The sequence below is a fragment of the Oncorhynchus kisutch genome, linkage group LG18 (assembly GCF_002021735.2).
Source record: "Oncorhynchus kisutch isolate 150728-3 linkage group LG18, Okis_V2, whole genome shotgun sequence".
In the NCBI taxonomy this organism is placed as follows: Eukaryota; Metazoa; Chordata; class Actinopteri; order Salmoniformes; family Salmonidae; genus Oncorhynchus; species Oncorhynchus kisutch.
In genome coordinates this window covers 75,910,399-75,931,465 of record NC_034191.2, presented here as the reverse complement: position 1 = coordinate 75,931,465, position 21,067 = coordinate 75,910,399, and the positions used below count along the sequence as shown (strand labels likewise).

At 40.0% G+C, this 21,067-nt stretch overlaps 2 protein-coding genes and 2 long non-coding RNA genes across 15 annotated transcripts in view; 3 read left to right on the top strand and 1 right to left on the bottom strand.

Moving 5' to 3' along the window:
- Window positions 1–3,487, top strand: part of LOC109909782 (B-cell receptor CD22-like) — a 28,344-nt gene extending 24,857 nt beyond the window's left edge. For 3 of the 11 annotated variants that reach the window (XM_031796818.1, XM_031796820.1, XM_031796823.1), the window contains 5 exons: window positions 64–369; window positions 504–770; window positions 2,001–2,094; window positions 2,208–2,265; window positions 2,610–3,484. In XM_031796818.1, coding sequence (XP_031652678.1) covers window positions 64–369; window positions 504–770; window positions 2,001–2,094; window positions 2,208–2,265; window positions 2,610–2,882 — 998 coding nt within the window. In that variant the 3' untranslated portion in view covers window positions 2,883–3,484. Of the gene's footprint in view, window positions 1–63; window positions 370–503; window positions 771–2,000; window positions 2,095–2,207; window positions 2,266–2,609 lie in introns of all 11 variants that reach the window. The other 8 variants (XM_031796819.1, XM_031796825.1, XM_031796821.1 and 5 more) reach the window with 6 other exon arrangements.
- Window positions 3,488–5,969: 2,482 nt separating this feature from the next.
- On the top strand, window positions 5,970–12,184 carry LOC109909785 (B-cell receptor CD22-like). 2 transcript variants are annotated; one of them, XM_020508805.2, is made up of 7 exons: window positions 5,970–6,078; window positions 9,102–9,488; window positions 9,618–9,923; window positions 10,057–10,320; window positions 10,826–10,919; window positions 11,027–11,096; window positions 11,248–12,184. In XM_020508805.2, exons 2-7 carry the CDS (start codon window positions 9,143–9,145, stop codon window positions 11,314–11,316), a joined length of 1,149 nt encoding a protein of 382 aa, XP_020364394.2. In that variant the 5' UTR covers window positions 5,970–6,078; window positions 9,102–9,142; the 3' UTR covers window positions 11,317–12,184. The 2 variants fall into 2 exon arrangements, with proteins under 2 accessions (XP_020364394.2, XP_020364395.2); XM_020508806.2 differs by lacking the exon at window positions 5,970–6,078 and adding an exon at window positions 6,163–6,272.
- LOC116354827 (uncharacterized) lies at window positions 7,041–14,809 on the bottom strand. Its single transcript, XR_004204059.1, has 2 exons — window positions 14,100–14,809; window positions 7,041–7,818 (listed from the first exon to the last, which is right to left on the bottom strand). It is a non-coding gene; the product is annotated as an uncharacterized LOC116354827 (long non-coding RNA).
- Window positions 14,810–16,796: 1,987 nt separating this feature from the next.
- Window positions 16,797–20,715, top strand: LOC109909710 (uncharacterized). Its single transcript, XR_004204058.1, has 3 exons — window positions 16,797–16,826; window positions 19,772–20,155; window positions 20,283–20,715. It is a non-coding gene; the product is annotated as an uncharacterized LOC109909710 (long non-coding RNA).
- Window positions 20,716–21,067: the final 352 nt, after the last annotated feature.

Sequence of the window (21,067 nt, the reverse complement as noted above, 5' to 3'; positions counted from 1 at the left end):
AGATGAAACAAGGGGACAGTTCAACTGACATTGTAAAATATATTTATCTACAATGTATTACAGATTTGCCTTCCAGTCCCATCATTACTGTCTCAGGTGAGGTGAAGGAAGGGACCCCTGTCAGTTTGAACTGCTCTGCTGTCACTCCCTGTCCTGAACACCCCCCTGAGCTGACATGGACTCTCCCAACACAGTTTACATCTGAGAACCAACTGCAGGAGAATTCAGACCAAACCAAATCAGTTCTCTCCACGGTGACCTTCACTCCGTCATATCTTCATCATGAGAAGAACATCACTTGTACTGCAGTCTACCCAGTAGGGACAAGCAACAAGAAAGCTGAACATAACATGATGCTTAACGTTTCATGTAAGATTTAGTAACCGGTTCCTGAAGAATAGATCATTCTATCATGTTTTCACTGATGATTGTAAGAGTGGTTTTGATGAGACTATTCAATATACCATATCCAGATACATTGTAAATGAACCCCTCTCCCTCAGTCTCTCCTAAGGACACCTCGGCCTCCATCAGTCCAGCTGATTCAGTATCAGTGGGCAGCTGTGTTAATCTGACCTGCAGCAGTACAGCCAACCCTCCTGTGACAAACTTCACCTGGTTCCAGATCAGTGGGGGTAAACGAACACAGGTAGCATCTGGACAGAGTTACACCCTCAATGTGACTGTTGGTGATGGAGGACTGTACTACTGTGAAGCAAGAAATAGTCAAGGCTGTTCGAAATCAAATGAAGTGCAGCTGGATATAAAAGGTAAAATGGGCACGAAGGACACAATCGTAGGTTAGATATACACTATATATTCAAAAGTATGTGGACACCCCTTCAAATGCGTGGATTCAGTTATTAAAGCCACACATGTTGCTGACAGGTGTTTAAAATCGAGCACACAGCTATTCAATCTCCGTAGACAAACATTGGCAGTAGGATGGCAACATTCACTACCGAGTTCCAAACTGCCTTTGGAAGCAACGACAGCACAAGAACTGTTTGATGAGGGCTTCATGAAATGGGTTTCCATGGCCGAACAGCCGCACACAAGCCTAAGATCACTATGCGCAGTGCCAAGAATCAGCTGCAGTGGTGTAAAGCTCACTGCCATTGGACTCTGGAGAAGTGGAAATCTGTTCTCTGGCGTGTTGAATATACGATTCACCATCTGGCAGTCCGGCAGGCGAATCTGGGATATTTTTTTTTTTTTTTTTTAAATGTACCCCTTTTTTCTCCCCAATTTCGTGGTAACCAATTGTTGTAGTAGCTACTATCTTGTCTCATCGCTACAACTCCCGTACGGGCTCGGGAGAGACGAAGGTTGAAAGTCATGCGTCCTCCGATACGCAACCCAACCAGCCGTACTGCTTCTTAACACAGCGCGCATCCAACCCGGAAGCCAGCCTCACCAATGTGTCGGAGGGTACACCATGCACCTGGCAACCTTGGTTAGCGTGCACTGCGCCCGGCCCACCACAGGAGTCGCTGGTGCGCGATGAGACAAGGACATCCCTACCGACCAAGCCCTCCCAAACCCAGACGACGCTAGGCCAATTGTGAGTCGCCACACGGACCTCCCGGTCGCGGCCGGTTACGACAGAGCCTGGGCGCGAACCCAGGGACTCTGATGGCACAGCTGGCGCTGCAGTACAGCGCCCTTAACCACTGCACCACCCGGGAGGCCCGGCGAATCTGGGATTTGACGGATTCCAGGTGAACACAACCTGCACCAAAGCATAGTGCCAACTGTAAAGTTTGGTGGATGAGGAATAATGGTCTGGGGCTGTTTTTCATGGTTTGGGCTGGGCCCCTTAGTTCCAGTGAAGGGAATTCTTAACGCTACAGCATACAATGACATTCTATATTCCATATTAATGCCCATGATTTTGGAATGAGATGTTCGACGAGCAGGTGTCCTCATACTTTTGGTCATGTAGTGTACTTGAGAGATCTTTTTGTGAGAATTGACCATAATATGTGCTGTATTTTTAGGGCAAAAAGAGCCAAAAAACCCAATGGTGTTTGGGGTTGCAGCAGGAACTCTGGGGGCCATTCTGCTTATCAGCCTGATCAGTCTTTTTGTATGGTAAGAACTATTCCTGGCATCAACGCAAAACAATTTTATTTCTGCTGTGTTTGTGCTTTTGCATATGGAAACCCTCTCAGTGCATTCAGAATACCTTTGTAAATGTCTTCCAGGGGGAGAAACTCGAGGCTCCACGATGGACTTGAAAGGACAGACAGTCCACAGGGACAGGTGGGAATAAGGCTCAACTTACAAAACCATCTACAAAGTGTATCTAAGGAAGTACTGAATTAATGCTGAAACTATTTAAAATCATGAGGTTAACATCATTTCAGAGCAGGTTTAGGGGGAGATGACCACACCGAAAGCAATGCCACATCCTGTAATGACATGGAATGATAACAGAATGGCTGTTGGACTTTGACAGTGTTTACTGTCTTTACACCTGTCAGTTGAATTGACATTTTCATTGTCATCCACTCAGTATGTGTTGTGTAACCTGCTGACCTTAGAGTTTTACACATCACTGAGCTTAGAGCTTTACACCTGTTCCTCTCTCTGTGTTCTCTCCACAGAACTCCCCGGTTGGGACAGTGTGTACTAACCAGGCCACAGCTGGAGAGGAACCAGAGAAACCTGCAGAAGACCAGCCTGAAGAGATCCACTATGGTGCCATAGACTTCTCCAAACGACAGACCAAAGAGACCCCAGCTGCAGCCCAGGACAGGGTCCAGGGACAGGAGAGTGAGTACGCTGAAGTCAATGTGACTGGGAGAGGGGCTCAGGAACCACCTCTTAACAACCTAGATGGGCTTTATGCACAAGTCAATAAAATAAGTGCTTGTTAATTATTTTTCCAATGGGTATTAAGTGTTTTTATGTACACTATTGTCATTGTGTATCTGTTTTCTATTGGTATTTTTGTTACATTTATAATTGTGTGCTCTTTGATTATCTGCATATTTGTAGAATTTGCTGGGATGAAAAGTGTTTAACTGTTACTATAGTGGTGATATGATGATGCAGGCTACTCTTGATTTTGGACCATCTATTTTGAGTGTTGAGTTCACAGAGCATCTGTTTAATGGGTTCCAGTATAGAGGAACTGCTGAGTTCAACTAGCGCACTGAAGGCAGTTTAAGACCATATAAAGTCAATGATGACTGAGGAGAGAAGACACAGTTAGTTGGAGAGACAGTGGTCTGATACAAGACAGGAAGTTGGTGCAGGAAGTCTACATGACGGCAGAATGGTGTTAACATCTACTAGTCACTGTTTATCTTCATCTTTTGTGCAGTTGCCAGAATAACAATTTTACCTATTTTCAGTTTATATCTTTTTAGAATTTATAGTTTCAGTTTTTATGTTGAGTGTTAAACAACAGAATCAGTTGAGGCTGAATTTAAGGTTGTTTATTAATTGCACTGCAATAAAAACCTTTACATTCAATTTCCATGACATCTTTTGGTGTTATTGGTCCCTCTGCAACTGGATCCTGGACTTCTTAATGGGCCGCACCCCAGGTGTTAAGGTTAGGAAACAACACATCTGCCTCTCTGATACTCAACACGGGGGTCCTTCAAGGGTGTGTGCTTAGTCCGCTCCTGTACTCCCTGTTCACCCATAACCATGTGGCCAAGCACGACTCCAACACCATCATTAGCTTTGCAGACGAGACAACAGTGGTAGGCCTGATCGCTAACAAAAATGAGACAGCCTATAGGGACGAGGTCAGAGACCTGGCAGGGTGGTGCCAGTATAACAACCTTTCACTCAAAGTGATCAAGACAAAGGAAGAGATGATCGTGGACTACAGGAAATGGAGGGCCGAGCACGCCCCCATTCTCATTGATGTGGCTGTAGTGGAGCAGGTTGAGAGCTTCAAGCTCCTTGGTGTCCACATCACCAACAAACTATCATTGTCCAAACACACCAAGACAGTCGTGAGGAGGGCACAACAAAACCTATAACCCTCAGGAGACTGAAAAGTTTTGGACTGGGTCCTCAGATCCTCAAAAAGTTATACAGATGTATCGTGTCATTTTGCAGTCACTTTTATTGTAATTAAGAATATAATATGTTTCTAAACACATTCATGTGGATGCTACCATGATTACGTATAGTCCTGGATGAATAGGGAATAATTATGAGTGAGAAACATCATACCCCCCCACCCACCCCAAATTACTAACCTCCCCGTCATTGCAGAGGTGAGAGGTTAGCATGTCTTGGGGGTATGATATTTGTGCGTCTGTGAACAAAAGAGAAGAGAAATCATTGATAAAGTCAATCATGAATCAATCAGGTTTAATACAAATTGCAACAGGTAGACAACATCCATCATAGAAGCAGAGACAATGTCTTACTGGCCTCTTGGAGACAGTTCCTTTATTTCCTAATCAGACCAACAAATGTTCTGTAAACACGAGCCTGAGAGGCTTGTAGGAAGTCAAAACAAAAAGCAGGGGCTTTGTCAGCTACTACAGAATCAGTGTTTAACAGAATACAACAATAATCAGTATATCCATCCTCCAGTCTGGCATCAATCACTATAATCAGTTATGAGTTTAATGCACAACATACAGCATTGAGTCTAGTGACCTTCAACCCAAGTGTTACAAACAGCACACTGGAAATCATGTAACAGAAAGGTCAAATATATGAATATGTTGAACATTATATGAATCACTCTAAACTGAATCTGAACTTTATTCATCTTAAATATCCCCAGTACATGTCTATTTTCATGTGTGTATTGTTGGGAGTTATGTCGTTTTTATTTTGTGTGTTGTTCAAGAGACACAAATGAGGCTGCATTTGAAGTTGTTCATTAATTGCACTGTAATAAAAACCCACCTGCTGGGTAAAGAACATCCTCAGCTCCTGGGTCTCCTTCTCCCAGAAGGTCTTGGGCAGGTCCAAGAGGGTTTTGTGTAGAAGGGATACAGCTTTTTGTCAAAATGAACTTTTCCTAGCAAATGTAGGAGAACTTGTGCAGCAGGTTGGGAGAATTAACGTAGCAGGTTAGGATAATTAGATTAAGGTAAGAAAAAGGGTTAGCTAAAATAATACATAAAATCAACTTAAGGACCTCAATTTGACAAAAGCTGTATCCCATTTAGACATGACCGTCAAAGCGGTACACCTTGCCCTGCAGGTCGATGGCTCCCTCCTGTGACTCCCAGCCCACCATGCTCTTCTTGGCAGATAGAAGTGATGTAATGAAAGAGGAAGTTGGTGCAGGAGAAATGTGGAAGTGTGTGATAATCCATCAGCTACAATTACAGTTACTCTGTTTCTGGCAAAGTCTGTTTTCCATGTTGAAAGATAATGTAAGAACCGGGAATCCTTTACTGAATTTAACTAAGCAAGTTGGATGGACTTTGGTTTCTGATTTACCTACATTTGAAAAAAATCAAGCCTGTGAGATAGAGGAGAGGGAGATGGTTATGTTGCAGAACGTTTCCATTGTTGTATCAAGGGCGGACTTGACTACTTGGGGGCCTGTAACAAAATGCTGTAAAGGGGTCCCCTTCCCCCTAAAAGGGTTATTTACCCACCACACATTAACTGAAATGAATATTATTATCCCACAATTAAAAATATATTGTATATAAGTGTTTCATTTTGGGCAGTAAGGAAATGTATATAGGCCATATAATGCTGTTGAGTCAGTGGCTGACACACTTTGTGTTTAGAATCAGTCAGTGGGCAGCTGGGGCCCATTTCATTTGAATCTGGTGAAACATGGATCAGACCACCTCTGCAATGTTTCAAGTGACTGAAACTAATTGTTCTGGAGTAGAAGGTTCATTAGAAAATTACAATGTTCTCAACACTTAAAATAGCATACCATGTTTTCACAACTGATGTTGACACCCATCACATAGACTATTCAACATCCTGTCAAATAAATGCACTTATTAGGAAGTACGTCACTGATGAGATGTGAGATGTGCCACATGAATTTCAGCACTTTAGTTTGTCAGAACACACTATGTGTGTGTGACAGTGTCTCCTGTGGACCGTTTACATCAGTGTAAGGCAAGTGTCAACTACTTCACTATCTAATCTTTATAATTTAATGTTCAAACTAAATTAAGGAAATTAATTACAAGTAATGACATTCAAAATGTTCATTATGCTCCTGTTAGTTCATGTATTAGCTTCACAACTGAAGAACCTATGTGACTATGGACTAAAGTGATACAGTGTGTGTCATGTGACCTACTCCACCAGTAAGTGTATGTTTGTACTGTTTCAGGTGATCAGTAGTGTGTGAGTTCTCACAAGGATTGTACTGAGGACAAGTTAATTCCTGATTAGTGTATTTAATAGTCTGGATTCAAACTGGGCCGTGAAATGTTTTTCCCTTTTCAAATGTTTCCTCTTTTCCTTGTTTTTGAAAGTAAATGTTTGATTTTATATCAGATATTCAATCTAAAGCTGATATTAGATAAATGGAACCTGAATGAACAAATAACACAACAATTACATACTCATTTCATTTATTTCATTAACAAAGTTATGCAACACCCAATGCCTATGTGTGAAAAAGTGATTGTCCCCTAACACTCAATAACTCGTTGTGCCTCCTTTAGCTACAATGACTACATACACTTCCCATACACTTCCCATACACTTCCCATACACAACCATACACTTCCCATACACTTCCCATACACAACCATACACTTCCTGTAGTTGTTGACCAGTATTTCACATCGCTGTGGAGGAATTTTGTCCCACTCTCCCATACAGAACTGCTTTTTAACTCAGTGACATTTGTGTGTTTTCAAGCATGAACTGTCACAATGTCTCACTTGGGATTAGGTCTGGACTTTGACTAGGCCATTACAAAACTTTACATTTGTTGCTTTTTATACATTTTCATGTAGATAGTGTCTTTTGGAATGATGGCACAACCAGTTAGTGAGTGTAAGGGGGCAATTACTTTTTTCACACAGGGGTAAATCTAAAATAGAGAAAATCAGAAACGGGGGAAATATTGTTTCATGTCACTGACTTTAATATCTTCACATGTTTATTTATTTTATTTGTTATGTTCAGGTGATATAAAAAGCATTATCTGGAGCACACCCAGAGAAAATGACTTAGTGTAGAGGTGCTGACTAATGGTGAATACACTGTAAGCTATAAAAACAAAGAGAGTTGCACACTCATATATATATATATATAAACTCCCAGTAATTTATTGGGTAAAACACCAACGTTTCGGCATCACTGTTCCTTCTTCAGGGTAAAGTCATGAATGCTTGAACCAGGTTATGTAGACAAACAGTGCAATTAGTGCAACCAATAACAACAGTGAAGGGTGTGTCATAATTATGAGGTTAATTAGAGTGAATTGAGTGAAACTGTTAAAATGGTAGTTTACATCAAATTGACTATATTAGCCTATTGTTATCATTAACATTAGTATAAGATTAGCATCAACATACATTATTGTTTAATATAATTTCACATATATTTAATATATTTAAAATGTTGCTACATGCAATCTTTTGGTTCATCCATAATGCATAATAAGCATCATCAACAGGGGGAACATATTGGTTCTACGCTGATAAGATGTAGAAAGAATAGATCCATTTATAAGACTTGTTCAAAAAAATAATTGTTCATAAAAAGGGCCAGAGATCAAAGTCAATATTCTGACCACTAGGGGTCAATGTTTTAAAAGGGAAATCCAGTAGGCCTCCCTCTGTTGTAGTAGGATCTCCATGTTACCTCCTCTCCTTGGTAGAGCAACATGCTCAATACCTGTGTATTTGAGGGAGGAGATGGGATGGTTAGCTTCAACAAAGTGAGCTGCTACTAGATAGTCAGTGTTCTTACAGCTATGCATTGTTTTAATTGTTTTTTTGTTTGTAATGAGTTGGCTTCCCACATGAACATGTGATGAGATATATTACTCCCTTTATCTTGCCAGAGATGATACCCCTAACAGGGATGTTTCCACCTGTATGTGTGTGTCTGAAGAAGTATGTTTTTGTAGTGCTATTGCACTGTGAGCATGAGCCACATTTGTAGTTCCCGTTTGGAATGGGTGTCAAGAGTGTCTGAGTGGGCTCAGGGGGCAGGTCAGATCTCACTAAGCTATCTCCCATATTGCAACCACACTTATAGATCACCAGTGGGGTTCCTTGAAGATGTGTGCAATTTTGTTGTCTGATTGCAGAACATGCCAGTGCTTTTCAGGATTGCTTTCATCTTCTCTGAACATTTGGTGAACTTAGTGCAAAAGACTTGTTTCACCCTGCATAACTGGCTATATGGTAGACCATTCTTGAGGGGAAGGGGATGCATACTATCCACACCTAGCAGAAAAGTGATGGTCTGATGTCTTTGTGTACAAGTCTGTATGTAATGCATCATTCTCTTTAATGATGCATAAGTCCAGGTAATTTATATTTCTCTCATCAGTCTGCATGGTGAATTTGAGATATTCAGAGCTCTCGTTTAGCAGAGTTTGGAATTAATTTAGTTCCTGCTGACTTCCTTCCTAGAGCAAAAAGACATCATCTATGTTTATATTCCATGAGAGGATTTTAGAATGTAGGGGGTGTCTCTATGTTTTGTAAATGAGTGCATCCTCAAATTATTCCACATACAGGTTTGCATAGTTTGGGGCAAAGGGGAAAACCATGGCTCACAATTGAAAGGAAAAACTATGACTCAATTATGAATTAGTTATTGGATAATACCAGTTCAGTGAGATACAAGATGCACTCATTGTATAAGGGTAGGGTCTCTCTGCTGAAGGAAGTGTTGCAGTTCACAAAATATAATTTAAAAGTCTGCATTAAGGTGTCTGTAATAGAATATACTTGTCGAAAAACAAATGTAGACATTAATAAATGCATTTCTATATCTTCCAACATCTGTTTTACACTGGAGGAGGAGTAACAAGATGGCTGTGCAGTTGCCTCCAAACAGAGGCCCCTGTCAGTCATCTAGGGTTAATACATATCATTGGACTGAACTGATAATATATCAGAATGTTGACTTTCATGTTGACCCTGATGTTGACTTTCATGTTGCAGGTGTTTTGGCCTGTTTTGGTGAACGACATTTGATCACCACAATGCCAGATAGACTGGATGTACTGACTGGCTCCTGTGTGCAAATCCCATGTTCATTTGATATTCCTGACAAACATCACTATACATTTAACAGCACAATACTAACCTCTGGAGTGTGGATGAAAGAAATCCCATACTTTGATCTACATCCGGACAGTGTGATATTTAACAGTAGTAAGATGGTCAACAGATATCAAGGGGAGATAACTGGAAACATGTCCCAGAAGAACTGCACCACAGTCTTCTTCAATGTAACCACCAGTTACTCTGATAAATACTACTTCAGGATTGAGAGTCAACCATTCCGTGCAACAGACCTTGATAAGTCTGTTTATATAGATGTCAGAGGTAAGAGACTATTTAACTTTTAACCAACTATTTTTTTCCAGTTTAGATTCCTTTCATCAAAGATAAGAGTAGAACAAGGGGACAGTTTAACTGTTAGTGTAAAATATATTTATCTACAATGTATTACAGATTTGCCTTCCAGTCCCATCCTTACTGTCTCAGGTGAGGTGAAGGAAGGGACCCCTGTCAGTTTGAACTGCTCTGCTGTCGCTCCCTGTCCCGAACACCCCCCCGAGCTGACATGGACTCTCCCAACACAGTTCACAACTGAGAACCAACTGCAGGAGAATCCAGACGAAACCAAATCAGTTCTCTCCACGGTGTCCTTCACTCCATCATATCTTCATCATGAGAAGAACATCACTTGTACTGCAGTCTACCCAGTAGGGACAAGCAACAAGACAGCTGAACATAACATGATGCTTAACGTTTCATGTAAGATTTAGTAACCGGTTCCTGAAGAATAGATAATTCTATCATGTTTCACTGATGATTGTAGGAGTGGTTTTGATGAGACTATTCAATATACCATATCCAGATACATTGTAAATGAACCCCTCTCCCTCAGTCTCTCCTAAGGACACCTCGGCATCCATCAGTCCAGCTGATCCAGTATCAGTGGGCAGCTGTGTTAATTTGACCTGCAGCAGTACAGCCAACCCTCCTGTGACAACCTTCACCTGGTTCCAGATCAGTGGAGATAAACCAATACAGGTAGCATCTGGACAGAGTTACACCCTCAATGTGACTGTTGATGGAGGATTGTACTTCTGTGAAGGAAGAAATAGTCACGGCTGTGGGAAGTCAAAGGAAGTGCAGCTGGCTATTAAAGGTAGAAGCATTGGCACATTCAACATGCACAACATTAAGAATATTATAGATATAGATAGATATAGAAGAGATATACTTGTTCTTTTGGAACAGACCAGATAAAGCATGCCTGCTATATGTATCTAGGTATGATACAGCTGTAGGATCTTAATTTGATCACTTTTTTGTTGCTGAGAAGTTTATTGCATTGTGGGAAACACAGATAAGCTTTATGATTTGCATATATTCACCAAAATCCTGCACTAAAACATGGTTATATTAATAGTATTACACTTATCATGCAGCCTTATTTTGTCCAGCTAATAGACTCACCACCAATGGATCAACATTATGGAGGAAACGATCAGATCCTTTGGCTGCAGGATTATTTCACTGCAACAATACTGGATAAATTAAGATCTTACATCTGTACATCTACAGTATGTGTATAATTTGTAATATTAGACAATGTGCAAAATGTTTCCTCTTTTTGGAACAGATGGCTATAATGTGTGTTTTATTTACAGGGCATGAAGAGCCTGTTAACCCAAAGGTTTTTGAGATTTTAGGAAAAACCTTGGGGTTGATTTTCCTTTTCAGCCTGATCGTATTCTTTGCATGGTAAAAAGATATTCCCAGCCTCAATTTTAACATATTTATCATGCTGATTGTGCTTTTGTATATGAAAACCTAAATGATGTCAATATACCTTTATTCTTGTCTTCCAGGAGGAGGAGAACATCTAGACTCCCCAGTGGGTTTGACATGACAGACCGTTCACAGGGACTGGTGGGAATGGTAGAATAAACCTTTAAAACCCATCTAGAATGTGTGTTTCAGGAAGAATTTAATGAATACAGTGTTGTGTAACCAATTGTAACTATGAAGTCATTATTCTTCTGAAGTGTCGGTCCTGACAACTGTTCCTTTCTCTGTGTTCTCTCCACAGAACTCCCCGGGTGGGACAGTGTTCTCTAACCAGGCTACCAGGTATTGGGAACCAGTAACCACCACTTAACAACCAAGATGGTCTTTAAGCACAAGTCAATAAAAGAGGTGCATGTTAATTATTTTTCCAATGGGTATTAAGTGTTTTTATGTACAATATTGTCATTGTGTATTAGTTTCTATTGGTACTTTTGTTACCTTTATAAATGTGTACTCTTTGATTTATCTGCATATTTGTCAAATTTTCTGGGATGAAAAGTGTTTAACTGTTACTATAGTGTTGATATGATGATGCAGGCTACTCTTTATTTTAGACCATTTATTTTGAGTGTTGAGTTCACAGAGCATCTGTTTAATGGGTTCCAGTATAGAGGAACTGCTGATTTCAACTAGCTCACTGAAGGCAGATTAAGACCATATAAAGTCAATGATGACTGAGGAGAGAAGAGACAGTTAGTTGGAGAGACAGTGGTCTGGTAGCCTAGTGGTTAGAGCATTGGACTAGTAACCGACGAGTAACCGGAAGGTTGTGAGTTCAAACCCCCGAGCTGACAAGGTACAAATCTGTCGTTCTGCCCCTGAACAAGCAGTTAACCCACTGTTCCTAGGCAGTCATTGAAAATAAGAATGTGTTCTTAACTGACTTGCCTGGTTAAATAAAGGTAAAAAAATTAAAATAAAAAAAATACAAGACAGGAAGTTGGTGCAGTAAGTCAACATGATGCAGAATGGTGTTAACATCTACTAGTCACTGTTTATCTTCATCTTTTGTGCAGTTCCCAGAATAACAATGTTATCTACTTTCAGTTTATATCTATTTAGAAGTTCTCGTCAGCTTTTATGTTAAGTGTTAAATCGAAGAAACAATTTAGACTGAATTTATTATTTATTAAGGTTGTTTATTAATTGCCCTGCAATAAAAACCTTTATATTCAATTTCCATGAAATCTTTTGGTCTTATTGGTCCAACAATTAACATCTCATTAAAATGGATTAAATTGAGATTTTGTGTCACTGTTCTACACACAATGTGGAATTATGTTTTTAGACATAAAAATGAAAAGCTGAAAGTCAATATCTATTCAACACCTTTTCCATGGCAAGCCTAAATAAGTTCAGGAGTAAAGATTTCCTTAACTTGTCACATGAGTTGCATGGAGTCACTTTGTGTGCAATACTAGTTTTAACATGATTTTTAAATGACTACCTCGTCTCTGTACCCCACACATACAATCATCTGTAAGGTCCCTCAGTCATGTAGCAACTTTCAAACAGATATAACCAGCTTGTCCATTGCCTCACAAAGAAGGGCACCTGTTTCTAGATGGATAAAAAGAAATGGAATCTGACATTTCCCTTTGAGCGTAGTGAGTTAATTAATTACACTTTGGATGGTTTATCAATACACCCAATCACTACAAAGATACAGGCGTCCTTCATAACTCAGTCGCCGGAGAGGAAAAACACCGCACAGGGATTTCACCCACAGGAGGTTGGTGGCACATTAATTGGGGAGAACGTACTCGTGGTAATGGCTGGAGCAGAACAGGTGGAATGGTACCAAATACATCCAACATGTTTTCCATGTGTTTGATTCCATTCCATTTGCTCCGTTCCAGACATTATTATGAGTTGTCTTCCTCTCAGCAGCCTCCACTGGTTTCACCATAAGGTCAATGGTGACTTTAAAACGGTTACATAGTTTTGACACCTATTGTATTTTTACAACTCATTATCCAGTCAATGTTTTATCCTTATGTATAACTTATATTGCCCATTATTTATCGACTTCCCAGTGCGTGTTAACTGCGCTATCTTTCTCAAATTACACTGTTAACTGTTAGAGAGGCCTGCGCATTCCCAGTTGGTCACAGACACACAGCCTGTTCTTCCTCTTTCTAATCTGCTCATTCATCAAAGAATTATATTACCGCATTCATTCAATCCCTTTGTTCTTACCTAAAAACAAAATAGTTTATTACCTAGCCTAATTCACTTCCTCAACATAAACTGGTATTATCCTATGGGATTTTTCACGCATACCCTTCGTTTTTACCTAAAAACGACCTATAATTTCTTTATTGACTTAATTCACTTCCTCTACATAAATCTAGATTATAGGATTTCTTTTTGCAGTTGAACGTCGCACAATCAGGCTGGCGTTCTTCCTATGTTCTAAATAACCGTCCGTTTCAGACCTCTTTCATAGGGAAATATTCGTGGGTACCGCTCTATCTACTTATCAATAAAGTAGCCTACCCATACAGACCTTCTGGTAAATATTTTGAAGCGGTATCGCAGGATTTCCTTTTTCAGCTGAACGTCGCACAATCAGGCTAACGTTCTTTCTGTATTCTAAATATTCACCGTAACAGACCTTCATTTCAAAGCGGTAGCCATGTGTATCTATTTACTAAATACCCATCCGTACAGACCTTTTCCTTGAAGCGGTAGCCATGAATATTTTATCTTACTACTTATCTATTTTCTAAACATATAAACAGACAGCTATAACCCTGTGCCCGATTCCAACCACTCTGCCAGAGAGCGCTAAACACTCGCACCAGTCAGCTCACACAACAGTCCCCTGCGAATGACTCAACGAGGGGGCCGTCTGAATCACGCACCCGACACCAGCAAAGTTCACAGCCCCCGCTTATTTATTTACCAAACATGCACATTCATTATACAGTTCCCAAGCTTACACACATGCATGCAAATTCATTGAATTTCAAAAAGTTCTTTCGTTTCTATAATTTTTTTGGAAATTTGAGAGAGAGACCTACTTGACGCTCCTCTTGCTGAGGCAGGATCTCTGAAGCGATCTACGCAAACATTTCACTGTTTTCTTACCTTAGCTGGGTGGCCACCCTTGTTTGTCCAGATCGTCCAAAGATCCCGCTGCCAGCCATGAACGTTTTTTAGTCCCTAATTCTCCTGGCAACGTTCGCCAAAATCTGTAGTGGAAAATCGATTCAAACATGACACGACCAAGAACTTTGAATTCAATGATAGACTTTTAATACACCCGTATCATAAGCCGGAGAGCCCCGCGGGACCCACACCTTTTCAGAGCACTCGCTCTGACTTTTTATACACACAATCCATGAATCCATCCTACTTCGTGCATCCTGCTTGTTCAGCCCAGTAACGCCCACATCTGCTTTCGGTCAGATTAAAAATAATGACAAGACCCTTCTTTTGACCTAAAGATAATATACATCCCCCTTTCCTGTGACTAGCTGTTCTGGTCGCCTTCTCTTCATATGTTTGTATAAGATTAAACAGACTTGTGTCTCCCCTACGATGTAACTGATATCTGTAATTCGTCTGGGGTCATTTGGCTGACACCCTCCTTCATATATCACTCTGACCTTTGTATGTCCAGTCATTTCTAGGCGTCTATGTGTCTGCATTCCTTTAGTGTTCCCGGCTGTTCCATACTCCCATGGTCTTTCTCAGCTTTCTGTCCTATACAATAGACAATGCATTTTACCAGAACAGGAAATTAACCCATACATGTATCTTTTCTTGTATTACTATAATCATGTATATGATTTTCTCCCACACTTCTTGACACAAAGCCTGCTTAACCTGGAAGCCATCCACAACAATGTGTCAGAGGAAACAACATACACCTGGTGACGTGTCAGCGTGCATGCACCTGGCCCGCCTCATGAGTCGTTAGAGCGCGATGGGACAAGGACATCCCTGCAGGTCAAACCCTCCCCTAACCCAGACGAAGCTGGGCTGTTGTTTATTATCTATGCCTAGTCACTTTACCCCTACCTCCTTGTACATATTACCTCAATTACCTGGACTACCCTGTAACCTGTACCATATTCTCCCCCCTGAAATTATGTTACAGGAAGGTCATATAGATAAATATGCTGAACATTATATGAATCACTCTAAACTGAATCTGAACTTTATTCTTCTTAAATATCCCCATTACATCTCCATTTTTCATGTGTGTATTGTTGGGAGTTATTATGTCTGCTTTTCTTTTGAGTGTTGATCAAGTGACACAAATGAGAATGCATTTGAGGTTGTTCATTAATTGCACTGTAATAAAAACCCACCTGCTGGGTAAAGTACATCCTCATTTCCTGAGTCTCCTTCTCCCAGAAGGCCTTGGGCAGGTCCAAGAGGGTTTTGAATAGAAGGGATATATCCTTTTGTCAAAATGGATTTGCAAATGTAGGAGAACTTGTGCAGCAGGTTGGGAGAATTAACGTAGCAGGTTAGGATAATTAGATTAAGGTAAGAAAAAGGGTTAGCTAAAATAATACATAAAATCAACTTAAGGACCTCAATTTGACAAAAGCTGTATCCCATTTAGACATGACCGTCAAAGCGGTACACCTTGCCCTGCAGGTCGATGGCTCCCTCCTGTGGCTCCCAGCCCACCATGCTCTTATTGGCAGATAGAAGTGATGTAATGAAAGAGGAAGTGGATGCAGGAGAAATGGAGAAGTGTGTGATAATCCATCAGCTACAATTATAGTTACTCTGTTTCTGACAAAGTCTGTTTTTCATGCAGAAAGATAATGTGAGAACCGAGTATCTTTTACTGAACTCAAATTTAATTTATCAAGATGGATGGATTTTGGTTTATGATTTAGCTACATAAAAAAAACATCTCACACAAATGTCCATTCAAGCCTGTGAGATAGAGGAGAGGGAGATGGTTATGTTGCAGAACGTTTCCATTGTTGTATCAAGGGCGGACTTGACTACTTGGGGGCCAGTAACAAAATGCTGTAAAGGGGTCCCCTTCCCCCTAAAAGGGTTATTTACCCACCACACTTACATTATCTGCAATGAATATTATTATCCCACAATGAAAAATATCTTGTATATAAGTGTTTCATTTTGGGCAGTAATGAAATGCATATAGGCCATATAATGCTGTTGAGTCAGTGGCTGACACACACTTTGTGTTTAGAATCAGTCAGTGGGCAGCTGGGGCCCATTTCATTTGAAACTGGTGAAACATGGATCAGGCCACCTCTGCAATGTTTCAAGTAACTGAGACTAATTGTTCTGGAGTAGAACGTTCAATAGAAAATGACAATGTTCTAAATGCTTAAATTAGCATACAATGTTTTCACAACTGATGTTGACACCCAGCACATAGACTATTCAACATCCTGTCATATAAATGCACTTATTAGGAGGTACGTCACTGATGAGATGTGAGATGTGCCACATGAATTTCAGGACTTTAGTTTGTCAGAACACACTATGTGTGTGTGACAGTCTCTCCTGTGGACCGTTTACATCAGTGTAAGGCAAGTGTCAACTACTTCACTATCTAATCTTTATATTTTAATGTTCAAACTAAATTAAGGAAATGAATTACAAATAATGACATTCAAAATGTTCAATATGCTCCTGTTAGTTCATGTATTAGCTTCACAACTGAAGAACCTATGTGACTATGGACTAAAGCTTCAATATGATACAATATGTGTCATGTGACCTGCTCTACCAGGAAGTGAATGTTTGTACTGTTTCAGGTGATCAACAGTGTGTGAGTTCTCACATGTTTTTTTCTCATTGGCCTCTTTATATCAGGTGAGTCTTCCACACAACAACAACTAGTTATGAATCAGACATAAAGGAATAACCAGAAATCATGATATTTTATGGGATGTGTGATATACTGGCTTTTTAATTGTGTAGTAAAGTGTGAAGTTAATTCCTGATTAGTATATTTAATAGTCTGGATTCAAACTGTGCCGTGACTTCCCATACACTTCCCATACACAACCATACACTTCCCATACACTTCCCATACACAACCATACACTTCCTGTAGTTGTTGACCAGTATTTCACATCGTTGTGGAGGAATTTTGGACCACTCTCCCATACAGAACTGCTTTTTAACTCAGCGATTTGTGGGTTTTCAAGCATGAACTGTCACAATGTCTCACTTGGGATTAGGTCTGGACTTTGACTAGGCCATTACAAAACTTTACATTTGTTGCTTTTTATACATTTTCATGTAGATTGTGTGTTTTGGAATGATGGCACAACCAGTTAGTGAGTGTAAGGGGGCAATTACTTTTTCACACAGGGGTATTGGGTGTTGCATAACTTCGTTATTTAAATAAATAAAATAAATTACAATAGAAAACATTTAAACTCAGGTTCCATTGATCTAATATTAGGTTTTGGTTGAACATCTGATAACATTTAGTATTAAAAAAAATCTAAAATAGAGAAAATCAGAAACGGGGGAAATATTGTTTCATGTCACTGACTTTAATATCTTCACATGTTTATTTATTTTATTTGTTATGTTCAGGTGATATAAAAAGCATTATCTGGAGCACACCCAGAGAAAATGACTTAGTGTAGAGGTGCTGACTAACGGTGAATACACTGTTAGCTATAAAAACAAAGAGAGTTGCACACTCTATATATATATATATATATATATAAACTCCCAGTAATTTATTTGGTAAAACACCAACGTTTCGGCATCACTGTTCCTTCTTCAGGGTAAAGTCATGAATGATTGAACCAGGTTATGTAGACAAACATGTCACGCCTTGGTCATAGTATTTTGTGTTTTCGTGATGATTAGGGGTGTGTCTAGTTGGGCTTGGCTGCCTGAGGCGGTTCTCAATCTGGAGTCAGGTGATTCTCGTTGCCTCTGATTGGGAACCGTATTTAGGTAGCCTGAGTCTCGCTTTGTGTTTCTTGGGTGATTGTTCCTGTCTTTGTGTAGTGTTCACCAGATAGGCTGTATTAGGTTTCACGTTCAGTTTGTTGTTTTCGTATTTATGAGTTATTTCATGTATCGTCACTTATTTTCATTAAAGAACATGAGTAACCACCACGCTGCATTTCGGTCCTCTCTTTCAACAAACGAAGAACGCCGTTTCAAAACAGTGTAATTAGTGCAACCAATAACAATAGTGAGGAGTGTGTGATAATTATGAGGTTAATTAGAGTGAATTGAGTGAAACTGTTAAAATTATAGTTTACAGCATATTGACTATATTAGGCTATTATCATTAACATTAGTATAAGATTAGCATCAACATACATTATTGTTGAATATAATTTCACATATATTTAATAGATTTAAAATGTTATCATCCATAATGCATAATAAGCATCATCAACAGGGGGAACATATTGGTTCTACGCTGATAAGATGTAGAAAGAATAGATCCATTTATAAGACTTGTTCATAAAAATAATTGTTCATAAAAAGGGCCAGAGATCAAAGTCAGTATTCAGACCACTAGGGGTCAATGTTTTAAATAGGAAATCCAGTAGGCCTCCCTCTGCAGTAGTAGGATCTCCATGTTACCTCCTCTCCTTGGTAGAGCAACATGCTCAATACCTGTGTATTTGAGGGAGGAGATGGGATGGTTAGCTTCAACAAAGTGAGCTGCTACTAGATAGTCAGTGTTCTTACAGCTATGCATTGTTTTAATTGTTTTTTTGTTTGTAATGAGTTGGCTTCCCACATGAACATGTGATGAGATATATTACTCCCTTTATCTTGCCAGAGATGATACCCCTAACAGGGATGTTTCCACCTGTATGTGGGTGTCTGAAGAAGGATGTTATTGTCGTGCTATTGCACTGTGCGCATGAGCCACATTTGTAGATCCCCTTTGGAATGGGTGTCAAGAGTGTCTGAGTGGGCTCAGGGGGCAGGTCAGATCTCACTAAGCTATCTCCCATATTGCACCCATGTTTATAGATCACCAGTGGGGTTCCTTGAAGATGTTTGCAATTTTGTTGTCTGATTGCAGAATCTGCCAGTGCTTTTTCAGAATTGCTTTCATTTTCTCTGAACACTTGGTGTACTGAGTGCAAAAGACTTGTTTAACCCTGCATAACTGGCTGTATGGTAGACCATTCCTGAGGGGAAGGGGATGCATACTATCCCCACGTAGCAGGGTATTGAGGTCTGTTGACTGTGTACAAGTCTGTATGTAATGCATCATTCTCTTTGATGATCCATAAGTCCAGGTAGTTTATTTTTCTCTCATCAGTCTGCATGGTGAATTTGAGATATTCAGATGTGTCTCTATGTTTTCTAAATGAGTGCTTCCTCAAATTGTTCCACATACAGGTTTGCATAGTTGGGGACAAAGGGGAAAACCATGGCTCACAGTTGAAAGGAAAAACTCTGACCCAATTATTAATTAGTTATTGGATAATACCAGTTCAGTGAGATACAAGATGCACTCATTGGATGGAACAAGGGTAGTGTCTCTCTGTTGAAGGAAGTGTTGCAGGTCACAAAATATAATTTAAAAGTCTGCATTAAGGTGTCTGTAATAGAATATACTTGTCTAAAATGAATATAGACATTAATAAATGCATTTCTATAGCTTCCAACATCTGTTTTACACTGGAGGAGGAGTAACAAGATGGCTGTGCAGTTGCCTCCAAACAGAGGCCCCTGTCAGTCATCTAGGGTTAAAACATATCATTGGACTGAACTGATAATATATCAGAACCTCCCTGATGTTGTCGTTTATGTTGCAGGTGTTTTGGCCTGCTTTGGTCAAAGTGATTTGATCGCCACAATGCCAGATAGATTGGATGTACTGACTGGCTCCTGTGTGCAAATCCCATGTTCATTTGATATTCCTGACCAACATAAGTATACATTTAACAGCACAATACTAACCTCTGGAGTGTGGATTAAAGGAAACCCATACTTTGGTGAGCGTCCGGGCAGAGATATATTTAACAGTAGTGAGACGGTCAACAGATATCAAGGGAAGATAACTGGAAACATGTCCCAGAAGAACTGCACCACAGTCATCTTCAATTTAACCACCAGTTACACTGATAGATACTTCAGGATTGAGAGTCAACCATTACATGCAACAGACATTGGAAAGTCTGTTGATATAGTTGCCAGAGGTAAGAGACTATTGAACTTTTACCCAACTATTTTTCCAGTTTAGATTCCTTGCATCAAACATAAGAGTAGAACAAGTGGACAGTTTAACTATTAGAGTAAAATATATTTATCTGCAATGTATTACAGATTTGCCTTCCAGTCCCATCATTACTGTCTCAGGTGAAGTGAAGGAAGGGCCCCTGTCAGTTTGAACTGCTCTGCTGTCGCTCCCTGTCCCGAACACCCCCCTGAGCTGACATGGACTCTCCCAACACAGTTCACACCTGAGAACCAACTGCAGGAGAATCCAGAACAAACCATATCAGTTCTCTCCACGGTGAGCTTCACTCCATCATACCTTCATCATGAGAAGAACATCACTTGTACTGCAGTCTACCCAGTAGGGACAAGCAACAAGACAGCAGAACATAACATGATGCTTAACGTTTCATATAAGATTTAGTAACCGGTTCCTGAAGAATAGATCATTCTATCATGTTTCACTGATGATTGTAATAGAGTGGTTTGGATGAGAATATTCAACATACCATATCCAGATACATTGTAAATGAACCCCTCTCCCTCAGTCTCTCCTAAGGACACCTTGGCCTCCATCAGTCCAGCTGATCAATTATTAGTGGACAGCTGTGTTAATCTGACCTGCAGCAGTACAGCCAACCCTCCTGTGACAAATTTCACCTGTTTCCAGATCAGTGAGGGTAAAACAACACCGGTAGCATCTGGACAGAGTTGAATGAATATAATTGCGCCGGAGGAGAAGCCGTCCCCTAACAAATTGTGCTTTTGTGGGTGTTTTTCCACTGTAACTTATTTTGTGCATAATGTTTCTGCCACTGTCTGTTATGACCAAAAAGAGCTTCCAGAAATCAGGACATATTCTATTATAGACACCTTATTGCAAACTTTTAAAT